General features: G+C 38.4%; 1 protein-coding gene across 7 annotated transcripts in view; it reads right to left on the reverse strand.

The window, feature by feature from the left end:
- Positions 1-8357: 8357 nt before the first annotated feature.
- LOC113175926 (lysine-specific demethylase 5C) overlaps positions 8358-22601 on the reverse strand; it is a 36051-nt gene continuing 21807 nt past the window's right edge. For 3 of the 7 annotated variants that reach the window (XM_026380291.2, XM_026380292.2, XM_026380293.2), the window contains 16 exons: positions 21901-22082; positions 21634-21796; positions 16481-16600; positions 16168-16362; positions 15713-15894; positions 15510-15634; positions 15245-15392; positions 13021-13117; positions 12261-12619; positions 11658-11796; positions 10994-11173; positions 10734-10871; positions 9935-10531; positions 9610-9688; positions 9283-9482; positions 8358-9191 (listed from right to left, as the gene is read on the reverse strand). In XM_026380291.2, coding sequence (XP_026236076.2) covers positions 8853-9191; positions 9283-9482; positions 9610-9688; positions 9935-10531; positions 10734-10871; positions 10994-11173; positions 11658-11796; positions 12261-12619; positions 13021-13117; positions 15245-15392; positions 15510-15634; positions 15713-15894; positions 16168-16362; positions 16481-16600; positions 21634-21796; positions 21901-22082 — 3243 coding nt within the window. In that variant the 3' untranslated portion in view covers positions 8358-8852. Of the gene's footprint in view, positions 9192-9282; positions 9483-9609; positions 9689-9934; positions 10532-10733; positions 10872-10993; positions 11174-11657; positions 11797-12260; positions 12620-13020; positions 13118-15244; positions 15393-15509; positions 15635-15712; positions 15895-16167; positions 16363-16480; positions 16601-21633; positions 21797-21900; positions 22083-22601 lie in introns of those variants that run through there. The other 4 variants (XM_026380294.2, XM_026380295.2, XM_077794089.1 and 1 more) reach the window with 4 other exon arrangements.

Raw genomic sequence — 22601 nt, forward strand, 5'->3', positions numbered from 1 at the left:
ACGGCGTAACCTTGAAATGTTAACAGGCTTGGGATTATATGCTATCATAAATCAACAAATTAATTATAATCCTGGGGTCTATGCTCAGATAGCTACAGCAGCCATTCAGGCTCGGAAGGCTCTATCTATTTCAAATGCTAAAACAAAAATTTCAAAAATTGCTCAAGGACCCTCTGAGCCTTATTCTGACTTCATTGCCTGATTGATGCAGGTAGCAGGAAAAATATTCCCTAACTTGGAACAAGCCACGCTGGTCTTTAAGCAATTGGCTCTTAAAAATGTAAACTCCTATTGCCAAAATGCTATTAAATCTACCAGAGCAAAGAGTGTTGATGACATGATTCGAGCTTGTAAAGATATTGATGGAGCTCATATTACTGGACAGGTTCTGGCCGCTGCCCTCAAAACGGGAACAGGGGCCCGCCCCAAGGTCTACTGGGCAATCCAGGGACGGAATGGTGCCCCGGGGAGTGGGCGACTTTGTCACCTCCCACGGACCAACCCCTTTCTATCTGTAGACTCCCTAGGGGAATGCCAGGAAGTACAGGATGTACAACTGCAACCGCAGGTCGCAGAGACAGAACAAGCTGCTACCGCAGTAAGATCTTGGCCAGGCGGGGGAAAATGCAGACAAAATCAAACAAAATGCAATCGGCTAGGAAAACTTGGGGAACTTTTGCCCCGAAAATGGGCAGCTGACTCCATGTTGTTTGCATCACCATGGTAACCATGGGGTGCCTGGCCGGAAGAGCTGCTTCCTGGTCCCACCTCCCACACTTTTGCGGGCTTCCGATTGGTTCTTCCACAGTCACTCAGACAGGACTTCTGGTCCCGCCTTCCAGCCACTAACCTGTACTGCTGTGTTTCAGATTTCTACCGGAGCTGCTCAGAGCCTGTATTTTTTTAACAAAAAAAAATGCCTACCTGTAAATGCTAATGAAAAATATCTTTTTCAGACAAAACTTAATTCCACAGGTTTCTATGTTACAGTCCTAAATTTAAGCTAGTTCTAAGTTAAATAACCTGACTTTTTCTCTATAGTTGTGTTACTACATAATGTTCTATTGATGAGAGATATCAAATATGCTTCTTTTTACTTTACTTTTAATTTTAAAGGTTATGAGGATGCATTTGCTCGCCACAGGAACAAGCCGGCAAAGTTCCTGTGATGACCAAAAAATCCTTATTTTCATTGCTAACTATAAAAATAAAAATGTATACTCAAGGATCTTATTTCAGTTACATCAAGTGACGTCACATAGAAGAGTGCACTCCTAGTTAAAAATAAATTTAAATGGATCCAAATATTTTAAGACCACGTGGTTACATAAAGTTAATACAATTATAAGTTATGTTCTTATTCTTAATATATATATATATTTTAGATATTTAGATAACCTATATTTGTTAATCTATAAATTAATTAGCACATGCCTAATTAATTAGTTAATATATATTTGCCTAATTGTTTTTCTTCAACAGAAAACCTATAATTTATGTTTTATATTTACATTTATCAGATACTCTGCCTTTTCATTTACAGATATTTGAGATAAATGTGTTTACTATAAATTTGCTTTTAAGTAAAAATACAATCAAGTAATTTCTAATTCTCAAGATTATTGTTCAAACTCATAAAATGATAAATTATTATAATTATTTCTCCAAAATATCTAAAGGTTTTAACTTTATTTTCATTGATATTTCTTATCAAAATATAATAATTGGTTTATAGATTCTAAGGTTTTCAAAAATTGTTCCATAGTATAAAAAAAAAAAAAAGGAAAAGGGCACACATGCCTCCTCCTGGATGAAGAACCTTGGTGTCCTGTGATTTTTTTTATTTTTTAACCTCGACGTCTCTCGCCGGACTCGGTTTCCGTCAGCCGGACTTGGCATCTGGAGGTCCTTACCGAGATTCGGAAAGCAGAGGTAATCGGACGAGGCTCACCTTCTAAGGGAGAAGGGGGAAAATTGGATCAAAGATAATTTAAAGAGACAGGGTACATACCATGGGTAACTCAACAGTGAAACTTCATCTGGCCAACGAAGTTAAAGAACTGTTAAACAAACAAGGAACAAGTATAAAAACCAAGACAGCAACTGAATTCGTTGAAGCTATAGCCCAGGCTTGTCCTTGGTTTCTGACAGGAGGCTTTCTTAATAACAGTGATTGGGATTTGGTAAAGCAGGATCTCCAAAAGTTGTTGAGGTACCAGGGTCCAGATAGAGTCCCGATTGCTACTTTCTCTCTATGGAGATTGGTAAAGGATGCTCTTTTAACTGATAAAGTGAAGATTAAGGAGCAGCTTGCTGAATGCAAACAGGCTCTTAATCAGGTCCAAACTGCTGCCACTATTAATCAGGTTATTCAACAAACTTCCAACATACTCGAATCTCAAAGTAAAATTAATCAACATATTTTGTCAGGGATTTTAGCTGCCAACCAAAGAATAGATTTACTCCAAGCTCAGGTAGAAGAATTAGCTGACTTGGTGCTTTTGGGTTGCGTTGACCAACGTGCACATTTATGCATAACCTCTGTCAGATTTAATGATTCCAGGAATGCTTCCCGCATCATCGGCGAATATTTGGCCGGAAATTGGTCCATGGAAGCGGAAGACATGATCCAGTCTCAACTAACCCAAATAGCTGTCTTGAACAGTACCCGTGTCGATCCCGTGACTTTGGGACAATTCACCGATTGGATATCTTCTGCCTTTTCCTTTTTTAAAGAGTGGGTGGGGGTAGGCGTTTTTGGTGCAATGTGTTGCTTCGGTATGTTCCTCTGTTTGTGGTTTCTCTGTCGCCTCAAGGCCCGCAATGCTCACGATAAGGCTATGATCATACAAGCTCTTGCAGCTTTAGAAAATGGCAACTCACCTCAAGTCTGGCTTGCGCATCTTAAACAGTAAATCTTTGACATGGTCGTTGCACCCCAAGTTGTTATAACATTGCACTGGGATCGACATGTCTTTCCTCGCTATTCTCTTAGTGTTGGAAAGTCCTTGCACTCTGTCGGTCTTGCTGCCATTGCACGCAGATGGGTTTCCACACTAGTGCTTCTCTATCGCTTTAAAGTCCGTGCCTTTCTTTCAGGGTGCTGTCAACTTGTTTGTCGTTGTAAACAGCCACAGTTCAGCCTCAGCTATCCCCCTCCGTCCACCATCGTCACGATACAGGATGCGAGGCAAGGCACTGCACTTGAGTGATCCTTGAAGTGGACCTCAAGGAGAGCATGTCCTATTGCATGCGGGTTTGACGTCCTTCCTTACCCCACCTTATCCACGCCCCGCCCCATGAAAAAAGGCGTCGGCTGATATGGCCTCGGATCTGGGGAAGGGCCCTCCTTAGGGCTGAGCCATACTATGCAGCCACTTCTGCACAGTGGGATAGGACCTCTACTCTCGCCTGTATTGTCGTAATAAAACAAAAAAGGGGGAACTGTGGTGAGCCGTTTCTGTGAACTGTGGCCGCCATTACAAGATGGCGCTGGTTTCCCCTGTAGTCTGGGACAAACAACTCCTTATCAGAATGAGTTGGCACGCTGTGACTTGGCACCCTGTGAGAAAAGTCCGCGTGGCAGCTTCGCATTGGGGCTTGAGGTGCTTTATTAAGGCTGGGAGGGGCATCCGAGGGAGAGAAGAAAAAGTATCAAGGACCTGAATAAACTGCTGAAAGAAGATTCCTGAGTTGCATCTTCCTTGCGGGCAAGGGGTCGCGACATACATAGGATTTCCAATTTTTCCCAGCATCATTTGTTGAAGAGGCTATTTTTCTTCCATGTATGATGTTTTGTCTAGTATAGCAAAAACAGTTTTTACTTTGGATGCCTCAGTGTATGTCCTCTTCTCTGTGGTGTTCTTGTCTGTTTATGCAAATACCATGCAATTTTGTGACTATATTTCTGTAATATTTAAGATGTGGTATTTTGATGCCTCCTGCATCAATTTTTTTTTTTTTTTTTGGTCAAGGATAGCTTTGGCTATTCTGGGCATCTTTATTATTTTTCCATATAAACTTCATGACTGCCTTTTCTATTACTATAAAAAATGTCATTAGAATTTCAACAAAAAAATTACATTAAATCTCTACAGTGCTTTTGGTAATATGGCCATTTTAACAATATTAATTCTGCCTATCCAAGAACATGGCAGGCCTCTGCATCTTCTAAGATATTCTTTGATTTCTTCTAGTGTTTTCCTTGTGTGGGGTTTTTACTTCTTTTGTTAGATAGTATCTAAGTCCCTAAATTTTATCTTGAGGGTACGATGAATGGTAGTTTTTCCTGATTTCTCTTTCAATGGATTCATCATCAGTGTATAGGAATGCGACTGATTTATGGATGTTAGTTTAATATCCTGCTACTTGATGAGTTCTAGAAGCTTTCTTGATGAACTATTTTGGGGTCTTCTAAATGTAGGATCATGTTGTTGGCAAATATGGATAGTTTCAACTCTTCTTTTTCTAATTATAGCCCTTTCTTTTTTCTAAATGCTCTGGCTAGAGTTTCAAGGACTATGTAGAATAAGAGTAGTGAAAAGAAGTCATGCCTCTTTTTAGAAAGAATGTTCTCCACTTTGGGATGATGTTGTCCTTGGGTTTTGCAGACATAGGTTTTATTACATTAAGTAATGTTTCTACTATCCCTAGTTTTTTAGTGTTTTGAGCATGAATGAATGGTAAATTTTGTCAAATGCTTTTTTTACATCTCCTGAGATAATCATGTTTAAGTCTATTGATGTGAATCACATTTATTATAAACAACCCTGCATCCCCGGAATTAACCCCACTGATCAAGGTACAATGCAGGGGATTTTTCTGTTATATCCAATGGCCTGATTTCCAGATCTTTTTTTTTAGATGTACCATGTTTTAATGCAAAATTTTAACCATAAAAACCAAATGCTCCATTCAATTAAATTAATAAAATTACAAAAAGATGTAATGATAGCAATTAAGTCTTGAAAATGCAAATTTTATAGTCAAGGACAATTACCTCATTTTTAGTATATTAGAATGGTGCCAGATGAAGGTAATTTAGATTTCTCCATCTCAGTTACATCATGATGGATATCTTCACTTCATTAGTACAACAAAGATGAGGAGAAGTTAGACAATACATTTTTAAAGAAAGAACTAGAGTATTTGACCTTTTTAGCATAAGTAGAACCAGAATTCATTCACTAATTTATCAAGTAGGTAATGAGTACCAATTATCTAAAATATTAGTGATATATATATATATTTTCTGCTTTAAAGGAAAGAAAAAAAGTCCTTATTTTCAGCATCCACAAAACATTGGGGTATAGAGACCAGATTTCTTCAAAATCAAGCTGGGTTTTTGGTGCTTGGTGAGTATCACTATGCTCTATGCAGATGACCTAATTCCATGTTGATTGGAGCAATACCAAGGCTCCGGTTTCAGAGGTCTTAGTCCATAGAAGGTGGGCTCCATTCCTCAGGGCTTAATGTGAGGCTGATCATCATGGTGGGAGAAGGTGGCAGAGGGAAGCAGCTCACATCACAGCAATCAGGAAGCAGAGAGAAAGCCCAGATCTGTTTTGAGTGTCCAGAATTCTCAAAAATGCTTTCTTCTCGCCTTGCTGAGAAGCCTGAATAACTGACTTCAAACCACAGAGCATCCAAGACAGTGACCCTCTCTAGTTAGCCATATTCAAGGACTGCAATATTTGAACAATGTGTTTTGTACTATTAATGTGAAGGTAATCTTTACCCAATTAACTTTTTGGTTTCATAATTTTGTTTCTTTTTTTGGTCAAAAATACAAGCAGAACTGCTTGCCCTCCCTACCATACAAGTTATCACTGGTGTTATGATCTAAATAATTGCACCCCCTGCATTTCATATTGGAATATAAAAGCCTATGCGATCATAAAAAGAGATGGGAGTCTTTGGGGGTGATTAGGTCACAAAAGCACAGACCATAATTGAAATACTTCTGAGAGATCATGAGAAAACTGTTTATATTCTTTTATCTTTCCACTTTATGTCATATTCAAGGTTATGTTGCAAGCAGACTGTTTCTTTAGTGGATACTGACCTGTGCACCTTCATCTTAGACATCCCAGCCATCATAAATGTAGGCTATTTGTAAAGTACACATTCTAAGGTAGTTATTGTAGCAGGAATGGACTAAGACAGAAATTAGTATCCAGATGAGAGTATTATAGGAACAAATATTTGAAAATGCACAAGTTGTTTTAGAATTGATAATACATAGAGGCAGAAAGAATTTGAAGAACCATTCTAGAAAAACCTCTACTATCTTGAAGGAATTACAGAGTGAATCTAATGTGGACAAGGAGAAGCTCCTCAATCTTCTTGGAGATTACACAGAAGTCTTTCTAATGATGTCTTACTGGAAATGAGGACTATATCATTTTGGAATTGAAAAATGGTTATAAAGTGGCAAAGAACTCTTTTGACTTGTACTCAAAATTCTTTATGGAAAATAGAATTTTAGAGCAATGAAATGTTGCTTGGCAGAAGATAAATGTGAGCAGTGGGTGATCTGGCTTCTCTTTACTGCTAAGACAGAATGCTTACTTAAAAGGGAAACAGATTTTAGAAAATCCACAGACAGGCCATATTAACAATTAACTATATGTTGAGGGAAGAATTACAAGTGTGGGCCAAGCAGATATTTTTGATAGAGATTAATGAGAATATAAGGGGACTAGGGTGATAATGGAAAATGACTTCTCATGCATTTTTAGAATCTTAAGGATTGCCAATCCCATCACAGGGCCACAGGGCCAGGACCTTGAACACAGAAGGCATCAAAAGAGAATTCAAGGCACCTTGGAACTGTAGAGCTTATCCAGTATTACCTAAAATAGACACAGGTGTATCTCAATCTACAGCTGTTAGTAAAGGTATTACTGTTAAAGCAATAAAGTCACACTGTTTATAATAAAAATTGGCCCAAGGTATTTTTTAAGAGCAGGAATGGATTAAACATGTGACTTTGCTTTGTAATAAATATTTATTACAATTTTTTTTTTTTTTTTTTTTTTTTTTTTTTTTTTTTTTGCATTGGCAATTAAACCCCAGGGCATACTCTACCAGTGAGCTACATTCCCCTCCCTGGTCTTGCTTTAAGATTTTTAGATAGCATCTTGCTAAACCACCCAGACTGGCCTGGATTATGGAAACCTGCTGCCTATTCCCCAAATAATTGGTATTACAGGTGTGAGTTATGTCACCTGGTGACACTGTCATTTCTATGGCTTGAGACTGATGTTTCTTAAGGAACATATTCAATTCAGTATAATCAAAGGGTAAATCGTCATTTACACACAAAAATTAATGCTGAAAGTTTGTGCATAGTTTCTGTGGTATTAGAACTTACTTCCTTAGTGAGATTAACACAGGAACAACTAGCAGAGGTGTCTTATGAAAAATGTACAACTGTCCTGACTTCTGGCACTGCCTTAGTGGGAAGTAGATAAGTAATTATGAGTCAGTCCCTTTCTGAAGATATTTTAGGAAGTGCTCAGTCTATTCACTACATGCTTAAGTATTTATAAACTTCTTGAGGACCTGTTTTGAAAATCATAGCCGTTCCCTCACATTTATGAGTGGAAGGGGGAAAAAAAAGGATCAAACAACATTTCTCACATTTAGGTAAAACATTATAAAATTTCCTTGTTATCTTAATTGATCTCTATAATGAGGTAAGGAGGAATTACTGTATGTTGAGGAATAAGAAAACTATAACTAGAGAAGAGGATTATGATTATTTCCAGTTAACAAAGCTCCGCTTAGAAATGAGTAAAGTGGGGAAAAAAGGGGACAAGTAGTGTAGGCAAGAAGGGCAGTAGTAATACAGACATCAGAAACACCAAAGTCTACACTGTGTAGTACCAAAAAAATAAATAAACAAATAGGAAACTATTTAAAAGATTCAAAATGAAGAGGACAACATGTAATTACCATAAAGATTAAGGGAAGCATAATAGTTTATATGAATGGAATATGAAAAAATGCAAAGATAGGAACCTGTATTATTACTTGGGATTAATTGGTCTTGTCAAAGCTGCATAAACAACTGGACAGAGAAAGGACAACCTTTCAATTTAATGATCCTGGAGCAAATGGACAATCATGAAGGGTGGATAAAATAACCTTCTCCTAATTCCTTACATCTTATGTGAATATTACTTACTCATGACTTCCCTCTCCCACAACAGAGTAGAATTTGTGTTGACTCATTATTGGGATGCGAACAGATTTCAGTCCTCTACTCCAGTGTTCCCAAAACTACAAGTAGATCCAGAGATTCATAATACAATCATATTTTATTTTTAACAAAAGAAGCACATTAAAAATATACAACTGAAACCAATACTTTCAAATTTTCACCCTACTTTTTTTGCCCTTAGCAAATAATTACAACATACAATGTTTTTTTCTTACAGTGTGAACCAAGGGAAGGAAAAAAGGAGAAGATGAAGCCTTGAAGCACCAAAATATTTTAAAGATACAAGATCAAGATAAGGGTGTTTCAGACAAAGTGGACTGGGAGAAGGTCTTAAGCTTGGCCTTTCTCAAATTTTATTTGTTCCTATCCTTATTAGAATTAAGCTGGGTGAAGAAATCACTTTCTCTGTGCTAATCCCAGGGTTGTTGCTGGCAAGAGATTTCTGGCAGGAGGCAAACAGAAAGTGGTTCTTGGGAACAGAGGACCATTAATATGGTATTATGGTATCATTAGGATTTAAAATCTGATGACAGATTCTGGATAGGAAATAAGTCTACACCACTACTTAAGTCCTGACCAGGAGGCAGAGCTTAAAAAGAAAGTAAAACCACCATGTGTGCTACTGTCACAACTCTTGCTGGTGATGGGAGGATTGAGGGAGCAAAGGCATTAGAGGAGAAGCTGAAGGGTACTGATCTTTCTGTTGTAAGCTATCCTGGTTCTCTTCCAAGATAGGACTGTGGTCTCCAGGGCATGTCAGGAACAGATTTTCATTGTCTGTTTCTTCTTTGAATGACTCTTCCTGAAGTTTAATCCCTGAGCTCCGGACCCTTTTTGACTGTACCTCTTCTTGAATAAGATCCTCACCCTTCCTTCCCTGATCCACTTTTTGCCTCCGCCTCCGTTGTTGTCTCCCTAGTGCCTGGCCCCGTGTATGACTTCTTTGATGACCAGGCTTCTCAAGCTACAATACACAAACAGAAAGAGGTTGTGGGTGAAATGTTAAGACTCAGCTTCTTGCCTACTTGGCCCCTGGCTATGACCTCTCTCCTCACCTCCAGAAGTGTGCGGATCCGCTCTATGTCTGGAGGCTGTCCAGCCTGTAGCAGCTGCCAGATGCTGTGATTCTCATCCAGGGACACCTCAAGCAAGTCCCCCTCCATCATGAGCTCTTCTAGGGGAATCCGGGTTGCCTCTGGCAGTTCCAACACAGGACCGGTCAACTTTGGCAACAATGAGGATAGCAGTTCCAGATCTAAGGAGTTGGGAAACAAGTTCAGTTAAATTTGTCCTGAGTCTTAACACCACAGCAGAGCTAAAGACCACAGGCATCATTCTTATGATACCCAGTCAACAGCCCACTTATACACATCTATACCTACCACTTTTATCTGAGACCTCCCCTGAAGCTAACTTCTCAAGACTGGTCATGCTTTCTCCAGTCTCCGGAAAACCCTCCACCTGCCAAAAGGACCAAGAATGGGTAGCAATAATTTAACTGAAGAACCAGACTTTATATTTCCTCTCCCAATTCTAAACTTGGGGTCTGCCCCTCCTGGAAGAAGGCAGAATCAGTCTGCTGGCAAGGAGCAGTGTTTACGGACTTTGGCTGGATGCAGAATTACGTAGGCAGGAAGGTTGGAATATAAATCAAAACAGGGCCAGAAGACAAGAATTTGAGGAAAAGGATTGGGCTGAGCAGCTCACCTTAAGCACAGTGTTGCTTCTGGCTTCTCTGATAGATTCAGAGGCAGGGACTGAAGAATTGGTATGGGGTGTCTTGGACTTGTGATCAGTCTGAAGCTGCTGACGAAGCTCAGCTAGTTGTCCCAACAGAGGAATCACATCTTTAGAGGCTAGAGCCTGTCTGGCACGGCCTTGCCAGCCAATGGCCCTCTCTGTGAGGCATTGCAGGGCTTCACCCTCAGGTAGACGGACAGGCACTCTCTGCAGGGCTACCAGAAGTGTCAGGATGGTTTCCAGGCGTGGGCGCCGTGAGCGCATGCATAGTGGGCACAGAAATTTGGTGTTCCATTCCCACCAGGCCAGGAGTGGGGATGAGGTAAGACTAGGTCTTTGGGAGCTGAGGAGACGAGGCACCGTCACACACCGACCATGGAACCAATCCTGACACAGGTCACACTGCAGTGCTCCCACCCTGGCTGGCACCTGTCCACACACACAGATGGAGCCTGCAGAGACTGGGGCAGATGATGCCAGTGGACTGCGCTTGGCTGAGTTGATGCGACGAAGCTGCAAGATACCTTCCTTTTCCTTCTGTTCCCCCTCCTTGAAGGCTATGATCTATTTGCCCAGAAGAGGAGGGGGAAACCACGTCAGCAGGCCATTCTCTCTCTGTTCTGGCCCCTGAATACTTCTAAACCAGGAAAAAGCCTCAGGCAGCAAACAATGCTTATGATCATTTTGTTCATATACCATGCCATTGCTAGGTTTTTCAGGAAGACACCCAGAACCTAACTCACCCCATCTGTATCAAGTTCCTTACCACAGAGCCTGGATCCCTGAGATCCTGAGCAGACAGTCCCAGTAGCTCTGTGTCAGATTTGTATAACCCCAGCTCTTTCTCCACCCAACGACTGCGCTTGATGCGATCTGAGCCAGCATCTGCACATGGGCAAAGGACCTACAGCAGACAGACAAAAGAGATGACTGGCCTGTCTGTCCCTATTGTGCCCAAAGCTCACCTTCTCCTATGAGCTTTTCCAAAAGCTACAGGCAGGCACAGAAAGTGCTGCCAGGTCTCACCTCCAGCAGGGTGTAGCAAGAATTCTTCTTGAGAAAGGTCTTGGAAGCCCTTTCCTTCCAGGAATGTGCTGTCAGTACCTGAAGCTCCAGCTGTTTTAATTCCTCCAAACCTACAGGCAGGTCCCGGCCCACTGCTACCAAACCCTCCAAGTCATCCAAGCACGGGTAGTGGTCACCATTCTGGAAGATGGACAAGAAAGAGCTCAGTTAAATTATGTCAATAATTATGTCTAGATTTGTGTGACCAAGGCTGGCATTATGCTGTATAATCATAGTACAGGGCAAAAGAAAACTGGACAGCAACAAATTATCTTCTGGGGATCCTACTTCCATTAACTCAGAACAAAAATTTTCCTTAACCCAGTAACTCCCTCAAAGTTATACTGGGGCCTCTGCTCAGTTCTTGGCCATGTTTCTTCTTTCCCCACTGATGTTACGTTTAATTCCTCAGCTCTTCAATTGAGCTCTTCAATCTCCCTCTTCACTATATAGCACAACCCAACGGAGTATGAAAACTGAAGTAGAATTCTCTCTTCTAGTGGCATCTAACCCTCAAACTCCCATCATCAGTTTCTACAACAATCCAACTAAGTAAAAACAAAGTAGATTTTTTTTTTTCTCCTAATTGCAGGTCTATAGCAGGAAAATGGAAAGCAGTCCTCACCTGAATTTCATTCACATCAGCTGTCCAAGCATGTGCCTTAGTTAAAGCTTCTTTGAGTGCCTGAATGTTAGGCAGGTGAACAGGAATGTTTTCTGCCTCACGAATTATAGCTTCCAATGTGGCTGGAGGATGTTTCTGCCTACGAATATTTGGGGAAAGAAACACACTATTAAATATTTTAGACAATATCTGAATGTACTTTTTGAGCTTGGTAAAAGCATAATCAATAAGTCTGACAAAGAAAACAGCAACGACCCACATCTGAGGAATGTTCTAATTACTCATGAGGAGTTCCTGGAAACTTACAGCATACACATACATTAAAAACATCTTCTATTATTCCATATTTATTTAGAAGTTTTGCATCTATGATCAGAAAACAAACTGGGCCATGGCATTCCTCCAGGATTATTACCTAAAATAAAGTAAGGGACTACCAAACATGTCAAAAGATATGGGTCTGGATGATAATTTGTTAGGAGTTTAGCAATGCCTAATTGGTAGTCTGGTGTCAATGACACTTATAACCAATGCTTTGGAGTACCCCTAAACTCTAAGGTCAAAATTACTGTAAGGGTTCAGATGGGAGAGATTGGGCCCCACCTGGCCTCCAGACAGAAATGGGCTTTTTCTTCCCAGCGTTCTGCAATAGTCAGCAGTTCTTGAAGCTCAGCCAGCGCCTTGTCCACAGAAGGGCTGGAGGCTATCTTGGCACCCATTACCAACAGCCCCTGCATGACAACAAGAGACCTCCTTTGGGCTGAGGGGGCCAATGTCTGCTTCACTTCATTTAGCCATTGTGCCTGCTGCACCTGTTGCTGAAGCTGATGGGCTTCAGGTACTTCCACACCCAGCTTCTGTCCTTTCTCCAATAAGGATTGCAACAGCCCTATATTTGGGGGCAATGAGGTCAGAGCCTCACGAGCCTCAACCTGGTAGGCCTCCACCTGTTGCAGGACATCCTGTATAGGAAATTAGGAGACAATACACATTTTTGCCATTCAGTCATTCAAATGACCTAGTCTTAACCCATTTCCCATCTTCTCTCAGACACTTTCTTTTGATTTATACTTGTTGTAAGCCATGATCTTTAGCTGAGTAAAAAATTATGTAAAAAAAATATATTAATATATAATATCTGTTTACTATCTTTAACATTAAAGTTGTATTTGGAAGAAATCCCTGGAACTATAACCTGTAGGAACAAAAACAACAGGGAACCATCCATTTCTATATCTTCTAGAAAAGAATCTGACATTGTAAGGGTTGTTTAGAACAAGCAGGTTTTGAAATTCCCCTTGTCCTCAGAATTCTCCCCATATATCCTGTTCACAAAAATTCCATCTGGACAGGTCTCTCTTACCTTAACATCCCTAATCTGATGAATTGCACAGGGCAGGCTGCCCATCTGCTCAAAAAGGATCTGAAGCTCTGGCAAAGTAAGTAGCGGGGCTTCCATCCTGCAGGAGCCAGGGAGGAAAGACTAGCTCAATGAACCTGCTAAGGTCACACATGAACATTCTTATTTCTCTTTTCATGTTATATACTTGCAAAGATCTACCTTATAAATTCAGATACTGAACCAAAAAGTTAAGACAAGACTTGAACATTTTATAGCTGACAGAAACAAAAATGAAAGAAGAGCCTTAAAATAACAATATGAGAGAATTCAAGTTTCTGAGGAAATATAGTGTGGAAGCTATTACCATTAGATAGATGGTTAGTAATATTAGGCAGAAGAAAACACATTAATACAAGTAGGTTACTTTTTAATGAGAACAAAAATATGACTATCTCTTAAAGAGCTTTTAGATCTATTTTTTTATGGCAATTCAGTTTTAAGAGTAGAAAGGAAGAATGTAAAAATAAACAGCCCATCAGACTTGATTATTAGCTTTCAAACTGAAACTAAAAATAATAAGTCTAAAAATAGAAATGTTGTTACAATAATTTTTACACAAAAAAGGAGTTTATAGAGTAATGATATGAATGCTTAAAAGAATAAATATGCTCTAGAAAAGAAATAAAAGTTCATTTTGTCAGAAATGGAAGAGTTCTAAGGGAAGATAAGTTCTAAGATAGAGTCTCACTGTCTAAAAATGAAAAATAATTTTGGGCCACAATGTTAGAAGGAAAACTTAAGATCAATTAAAATCAAAACTATACAGATAATTTATGATATAGTTCAAACACAACCAAGAGAAATGATACAACATTTGTGGAGATAGACAGGCTCACCTTTATCTGATCATTATGCAGCATACACATACACTGAAAACATCTTATGTTATTCCATATATATTTACAAGTTTCGTATGTCAATTAAGAAATCAATATTTTCAAAGTTTTATAATTCTTAAAACCCAAAGCCTTCTGATAACAAGTGTCACTGGGGATCAAGGTGAAAAAACTTGGTTTCTTTTGAAAATAAAACAGAGAAAAAAACTAAGAAAAGGCAATTTATTTAATTTAATATTTTAAATTTTTCATCTCTTCAACAAACTCAGTATTGAGAAGACAGGTTCAAAACAAAAAGCAGACGTAAGTGAAATAATGTACTTCTAAAGTATGGCAGTTATGAAAATGAAGACATTAAAAGAAAATTTGTTTGAAATTAATCTTACTGAAAATCAAGGTGGTAGAGAAAGGTAAAAAAATTTAAAAATACCATCTTAATATATGGATTCCTCATTATAGATCAAGTTCATGATTAATGGCTGAGGCATCCTTGTTGGAACTATCCTCCATACAGGTCTGCAATATCGAACTTTCTATTTTTTATTGTACTTCTCCATTTCAAATTTTATTTACTGTCTCCTCATATCTGGAAAATTTATTTAGATTCTTCGGTAGAAGTGGTTTCAAAGAAATGATACACTTATTTTATCTTTTTTGGTTCTCTGATAGTGGCACTTAACCAAATAACCATTCCTGATGTATTTTTCATTCCTTGTTACTTTTTATCTTTGTAAATATCCTTTTTTATCCTTTTATCTTTCTAAAATTGTATTTCAATTTTTTAAATTATACTTGACTTAATACTGCAATTAGCTATTAGTATTTCTATTTTTTACTAAAACATACACAATATAATCATTTGAACTTGCAAGTAGATGTATCTAATTTCATCTATATTTGACAATCCAATAAAATCCTTGGATTTAATCACTAAAATTCATCCAGCTACAGAGCCAGGAATAGATTTCCAAAGAATTCTGATTCCTGAATCTTTTTTGTAAGATTTTCTATAAAGTTGGGCAGTAAAGAAATTTTGCTGACATCTTCATTGTTACTGCCATTTATGGTATAATTCCAAACTACATCTTATAGTTTGAAATTGTCTACTTACATAATTTCTAGTTCCATACTCCACTCCTAAGGTAACGCTCAAGTGTTATGTACATTCTTTCTATAACTTGCCCAATATTGAGTCCGTATTTCTTAAACTGGGCTATCTAAGTTTCATTTACCAAATAGTCATATATAACATACTAATTTTTGTTCAATAAACTCCTTCTTGTGGCCTAGCCATTTTTGCTATTCACTGTTACACACTACACACTGTTATTGCTCTCTCCTCTACATACCTGGTTTCTTGGCCACTGATCAGCCTCAGGACTTGGGAAACACAAGCCTCTGCCTCATGCAGGCAGTTCTTCAACTGTTGAAGGAGCTCACTATTAGGAAACCTCCTTTCATGGGCCTCAGACTCTAGTGCCTTTAGTTCTTCAACACCTACAGAAATAATCCAATTTACAAGAGGAGGGCAAGGTTATAAAAGGCAGAAAAGAGTGTTTAGGAATACTGAAGAAAGAATGTGCTGAAAACATCCTTCCATTTCCCATTACTCACTGCGCTTCCGCCCATCCTCCACCTTTAGGGCCACTCGCACTTTGCTGGTCCAATTGTCAAAAGACTCAGCCCGAACCTTCAGCTTATGCAGCATGGTTGGCAGCTCATCCAAGGTATAACGATATCTGGAGGAAGAGGGTTGAAAAACACATCTGGCCCAGTTCTGTAATCTTTCACCTCTTGAAGACAGACTTTAGACTCACCGTAGGTACTGCTGGCTACTTGAACACTTGCAAAGATCATTGATGTGTGATAGGCAGACAAGGCCATCTGGGCAGTTGTAGCATGCTAGAGCTGATAGGAAACATGTAGTCTTGCACTTGATGCACTGACGTTCATCATCTGGAAGCAGCTCAAAAGCCTCTCGCTCAGCCTCCGTGATGCCCTGGGGGTGTTCAACCCATATATACTGTAAAGACTAGGAGCAGGGTTGTGAACACCCCACCTCAGCCAACACTGAGCCCCTGTTGTGGGCTCAACCTTGTAAGGATAGCTGTAGAGAAATTGGAAGAAGAAAATATGAACACATATAGTCTGCCCTTTCACTTCAAAATGCATGATTTAAAGATATGGCATAGAGTGCTTACATAATGCAGGTCTGTGTCTCTCTACAATAGGATATCCACTGAATTCTGAAGCCCTGGTCTTCACCACCCACCTTCTCTAACAAGGCCTTTCGTAGACGTCGCTCCTCCTGAACCATAATGAACATCTCCTTGTGCACAGCCACTGCTAGATTCAGATCCAACTTCTCTGGGAAGGCAGCCATCTTGCAAATAAGCTCCTCATGGGAGAAGACACAATAGCGCCGAAGCCGGCGGTAGTGTTCAATACACTGGCGTCCAGCAGGTAGCTGCAAATGTGTTTAAAACTGCATATGGCTAGCTGGAAACCACAATGCTTACCACAGCCACAATTACTCAAATTGTTTTTGTCTTTCTATCTGCAGGTTCACTATGTTTTAGACTTACCCAGTCAGCAGTACAAAAGTTGACAGCCTCAGCAAAGTTGTAGCCTTGGTTAAAGCCACTGTGGTAAGCACGGGGAAAAGTGATGACAAACTCACCTGCACACTGATTTGTGCGGACAACCTGAAAAGAAGAAAATAAAAATAAGTAGTGTGGGTGAAAACTAATGGCAGGATGTTGACTTACGAATGTTACAAATGCTGTTTTTGATGTTGGAAGCTCTATCTTCACCTATAGGCCCTAAGAAGAAAAGATTATGAATATTAAAAATAATATTCAGAGAAAATCAGAAAAGACCTCAGAAAACTGTAGCTCTTGACTCTGATTTTTCAAGCATTGCCCAAGTAGGAGGTGAAGGCTGAACAAATTTAAATAGTACTAAAGATGATTCTAAAACAGATGCAACTTGGGAAGACTATAGTAGAGGGATCTAAAGAAAACCATGACTAGTAGATAAATATTCTAGGAAGAATACAGAAAAGCAATGTAGACTTTAAAAGAGCATGTAAGAGGATTCAAAACATTGTACATTAGAAGGAAAATGTAAATCAAAACCATATGAAGGCCACTGTAAAGAAAATTTTTACCATGATGAATACATGCCGGGGCAGGGAAAAAACAATTTTGGTGAAGATGAGAAGTTGGAACTCATAAGCACCATTTAGGGGACTGAGAAAAGACCCTGGAACTAATATATATTTTGGAGGTTTTTCAAAAAGTAAAAGTGAATTATCATATGACCATACAATAATATTTATTACTTTTGGTGTGTGGCCAAAAAATTGAAAGGGCTTAAACAGGTTTTAGAAACAAATATTCACAAGGACATCATTCACAATAGCCCCAAAGTGGATAGAGCCTTATTGCTCATCAGCTGATGAAGGATAAGCACAATGTAATTTGTTTTTATCTTTCATTATCCTTCATTATTTTTACTCAACCATAAAAGCAAGGAACTACTGACACATGCTGCTACACTATGGATGATCACACCTAAAATACAAGTAGTCTGACAGAAAAGACCACATATTCGGTTTATAAAAAATATCTAGAATAAGTAAGTTTATTATAAACATAAAAACAAACCTATGGTCTCAGACCTAGCTGAAGAGGTAAATGGGAAATAACTTCATGGGTTTGAGATTTCTTTGGGGCAGTGGGGTGTTGAATTCAGAAGTCATTAATTATACAAGCACTACACAAAAAAAAAAAACAAGAAAGAAGAGGGCAGGAAGAATAATGCAATTGCTTGAGTTGAAAAACATACACAAAATTGGCAACACATACTTAATAAACCCACCAAGTATGGCTATAAAATAAAAGAAAACCAAGCACAAAAACTGAAATACCATAAACTCTATTTAAAGTACTCTCAAATACTTAAAGAAGTGATACATAAATAACCAAAGAGAATGATGTCTCCCCCAAAGTCCCAATCAATCAATGATAGCTACAAAAATTAAACAATTAAAAAAACTGGTTCTGATAGCCCTATAAGTGAGTGAATATTCATTACATTCCAAAGCAGGTCTTAAAATGTCCAATAACTAGATAAACATAGTGGTTTAAAAATTAGTAGGCAGAAAAAAAATCAGCCAACTTTAAGAAGTTGATTTAAGTTCAAATCTGAGAAGCAGAGAAAATAAAGGCTGAATAAAAACAAGAGTCTATGAGACCATCAAATGCACCAGCATATGCAGAATGCATGTTCCAGAAGAGGCAGAAAGAAAAGCTGAAGAAATAATGTCTCAACAATTTCCAAACTCTAAGGAAAACATGAAACACATATTCCAGAAATTTAATGCACTTTGACCTAGAAAAAAATGAAAGACACATCTTTGGCAAAAGAAAAGACATAAAGAGAATCTAATATGCAATAAAAGAAGAGATGCATTACAGTTACAGATTCTCAATAAAATTCTCATTAGAAATCTCAGTCTAGGAAGATGTGGGGTGACATATTCAAAGTGATGGTGTGTGGGCCAGGCACAGTGACAGACTTCTGTAATCCCAACAACTCAGGAGGATAAGAGAGGGGGATTTACCTGTTCAAGACTAGCCTCACCAATGTAATGACAATGTAGTTTCTCAAAATTAAAAAAAAAAAAAAAAAAAAGATCTGAGGGTATAGATTATGGTAAAGCATCACAGATTCAATCTCAAATACTGGAAAAAAGAGAAAGATGAAGATGGTGAATTCAACCCAATGTCAAAAATGAGGCAGTCTGTCTCTAGTACAAACAAAAAAAGCAACTGAAGAACCGAGGAATAAAAATATACAATATGTAGAAAGGAAATACCGTAAGTGGCAGAAAGAGGTCCTTTCTTAGCAATGATTCCATTCATATTAAAATCACACATTTAAGAAACCAAAATTTGGTACCAAGAATAAAAACATGTTGCAACTATCTTGTCTATAACAGAGTTATCTTATTTGCAAGGGCACATAGAGACTGAAAACAAAAGAACAGAAAAAGATATTCCAAACACCCATTGAAAAAATAGGACTGGGATGACTGGAGGTGTAGGAGACAAAAGGAAAAAATGACAGACAAGCTGATATATATTGATGGGCTGATTTATCAAGAAGATAAATGAAATAAAGAACAGAAAAACAGTAGACTGAGAAAAGCAACTTTACTCCTTGAAACAGCTAAGAAAACTAAGGAGCTTTTAGTTTGACCATGACAGAGAAGGCAAAAATCTGAATTAAAAATGAATGTAAAAATCAGCTTAGAAACTGATTTCCAAACAAGACTCCTAAAACATTAGAAGTAAAAATTAAAAATCAATAAATGAGATAAAATCAAACTAAAAAGATTCTTTATAGCAAAGGAAACAATGAAGACATGAAGAGAGAGCCTACGGAATGGGAGAAAATTTTTGCCATATGCACCTCAGATAGAGCATTAATCTCCAGATATACAAAGAACTCAAAAAAACTAACATCAAAAAACAACCCAATCAACAAATGGGCCAAAGAAGTAAACAGACACTTCTCAAAAGAAGAATTATGAATGGTCAACAAATATATTAAAACATATTCAACATCTGTAGCAATTAGAGAAATGCAGTTACACTGAGGTTTCACCTCATTCAGTCAGAATGGAAACAATCAAGAATACAAGTCAATAAATGTTGGTGAAGATGCAGGGAAAAGGGAACATTCATACATTGTTGAATTAGTACAACCATTCTGGAAAGCAAAATGGAGATGTTTCAAAAAACTTGGAATGGAACCACCATTTAACCCAGTTATCCCACTCCTCTGTATATACACAAAGGACTTACCATGAGCATTCTAGAATAATGCAGCCACATAAATGTTTAAAACAGCCTAATTCATAGTAGCTAAGTTATATCAATAGATAAATGGAAAAAGAAATTGTGGAACACAATGGAATATAACTCAGCCACAAAGAAGAATGAAATCATGACATTTGCCTTTAAATAGATGTATCTGCATAGTATTATGCTGTGTGAAATAAACCATTCTCCAAAAGCCAAAGGTTGAATGTTCTCTCTGATATGTGGAAGTTAAACCACAATGGGAGAACAGGAGTGGGGAGATTAGGAATAGTATTCAGAGGATTAGACAAAGGGACAAAAGAGAAGAAAGGGGGTTAGAAATAGAAAAGAAAGTGGAAAGAATTTGACCTAACTTTTCTACTGGGTACATCTCTGTGGTTTCACAGCAAATCTCACCCCTGTGAACATCCACAAGACTGGGACCTCATTAGAATACAATACATTCCATCCTTGTATAAGATGATTAAAATGAACTCTATAACTAAAAAGAACCAATAAAAAAGAATGTGAGGATATTAATATCATATTTATAGAAATGCAAACAGAGAATTCTATGAGCAACTGTATTAACAGCAAATAGGTTTCCTAGTAAAAAACAAGTCCAACCTAAAGTGTGCATGGACTTTGTGCAGAGCACATGTAGGGCACATAGATAAAACAAAACAAAACAAAAACCCAGAAATACACACAATAAAATGTTATGATTTGTGTAAGATGTTCCCCAAGAGCTCATGTGTAACACAAAGCAAGAGGTTCTGAGTAATATTATTGGATTATGAGAGCATCAATCAGTGCATCAATCCCACATGATAGGGATTAACTAACTAGGTGGTGACTGCAGGTAGGAAGAGTGTGGCTGGAGGAGCTAAGTCACTGGGGTGTGCCTTTGGGTTATATTTTGTCCCCTGTGAACAAAGCTCTATGCATTCTGCCTGTGATGTTCTGAGCTGCTTTCCTCTGCCACATCTTCTGCCTTGATGTTCTGTCTCACTTAGGCCCAAGGACCTCTGAAACCACTGAATTCTAAATATATGTTCCTCCTCTAAAATTAATCTGTCAGAGCTTTTCTTCACATGCATGAAAAAGCTGACTAAAGTAGAACTAGAGTCATGAGGAAGGAGAAAAGTGCAACTATAGAAAGCTGGATGATTTCACTATCTTTAACATTCTATTTTTTCTGTATAAGATAAAATAATATTATGAAAAAGAGGAAAACCATGCAAGATAGCATTCAGGAAACATCAGATAAGGAAGGAAATCTTGGAGATGCCAAATCCATTTTGTTCAGATGGAAAAACTCAAGGAAATGGCAATCAAGTATACATTTTTTTTTTGTAGAAGTTCAATAGTTTAGACACACTGAAATGAGAAAAAGTATTGTGTAAAAAAGCATAGTGTGCCAAAAGAGTACTCACCTTCATTCATCTCTGACAGACTGATGGCTTATTCCTTTGCAGAGCAAGCTGATAAAAATCAACCCTGGAGAATCCCAAAAGTTTACAACCACCCCCTCATTCCATTGAGTTTTCTTAAAGTTAAAATTAGTGCCTAGTAATGCTAAGAGGAAAATGATTGTTCACTAATTAAGATGCAGGATTCAAGTTTTCATTTTCACTTTTATGTTTCTAAGTAATCCTCTCATATCTCTTCTTTGCTACAGCAGTGGCTTACACAGGACAGCAACTTGACAGCAGCATGGAAGGGGAGACATATGTGATGATAAATCTAGTCTACCCAGTAAAGTGCTTATAACTTTACTTCTTCCAAAATTGAGCTCTTATTATGTCTTCCTATTCCTCCAGAGATTACTGCATTTTTCCCCCTTTCCCCTTCTTCCATGTACTCACTGGCACACCATGTGACATGAGGGTGTTGGGATTCATGAGGGTAACAAGTTGGTGTAGAAGGTCAGGCTGGCTATCAAAGAGCTCGGGTGTCAGACTCTTCATCACCTCCTCCAAATGCTCTGCTGCCAATGAGGGTACTCCATACCAGGTCTTTGGCTCACCCCTGCTCAGATAGAGAGGACATATATTAAAGTCTACATATACTGTGCCTAGTGGGAGGAGTCTTGATATTTGATATTTATCCCAGCCACTGTTGATCCTGCTCACCAGTGCAGGTAGTTAATGGAGTAACTCCAGTGATCCTCAATATGCCAACAAAATGCTGAAAAAACCATGCCCACATACAGCCACGGCACTTTCATGCCTGAGATGTCTGCATTGATGTGGCAGAGAACAGACTGATCCAGCACGGGCATCACATTCAGGTTCCAACCACAGGTTGCATACTCCTGTTGGGTCAGAGATTTGTCAGAGTGGCAACAGAGCAGGACTGAAACAGACCTACAGAGGAAGATAATTGTGTTCTTAGGGATGTTTCTAGTTAGCATTCACAATCCTTTCATCCATGTATAAAACAAATCTTTCTTCTAGGGACAAGAGCCCTATAGCCTAAAGTATTATAGACTAAGATACACCTGGCTTCAGAAACTCTTCATAAATATTCTTTAAGGTCACTTTAACCCATTTATTAGTTATCTGCTAAACTGCAGACCCTCTGTTGGCCACTAATTAACATTTATAGACAATGTAATAGTGTTACTTTCTCTTTATTTCTTCTCAATACCAAAAAATATATCATGTTCTTATCTGAAGTGGTGGTTCAAGTCTGCAATCCCAGTCATCTGGGAGGCTGAGGCAGGAGGATCCCAAGTTCTACAGTCTCAACAAATCAGTAAAGCCCTAAGCAATTAATAAATCCTGTGTAAAAATACATGAATAAACAAATAAATAAATGACTGGAGATATAG

Source organism: Urocitellus parryii, chromosome Y (assembly GCF_045843805.1).
Source record: "Urocitellus parryii isolate mUroPar1 chromosome Y, mUroPar1.hap1, whole genome shotgun sequence".
Lineage (NCBI taxonomy): Eukaryota > Metazoa > Chordata > Mammalia > Rodentia > Sciuridae > Urocitellus > Urocitellus parryii.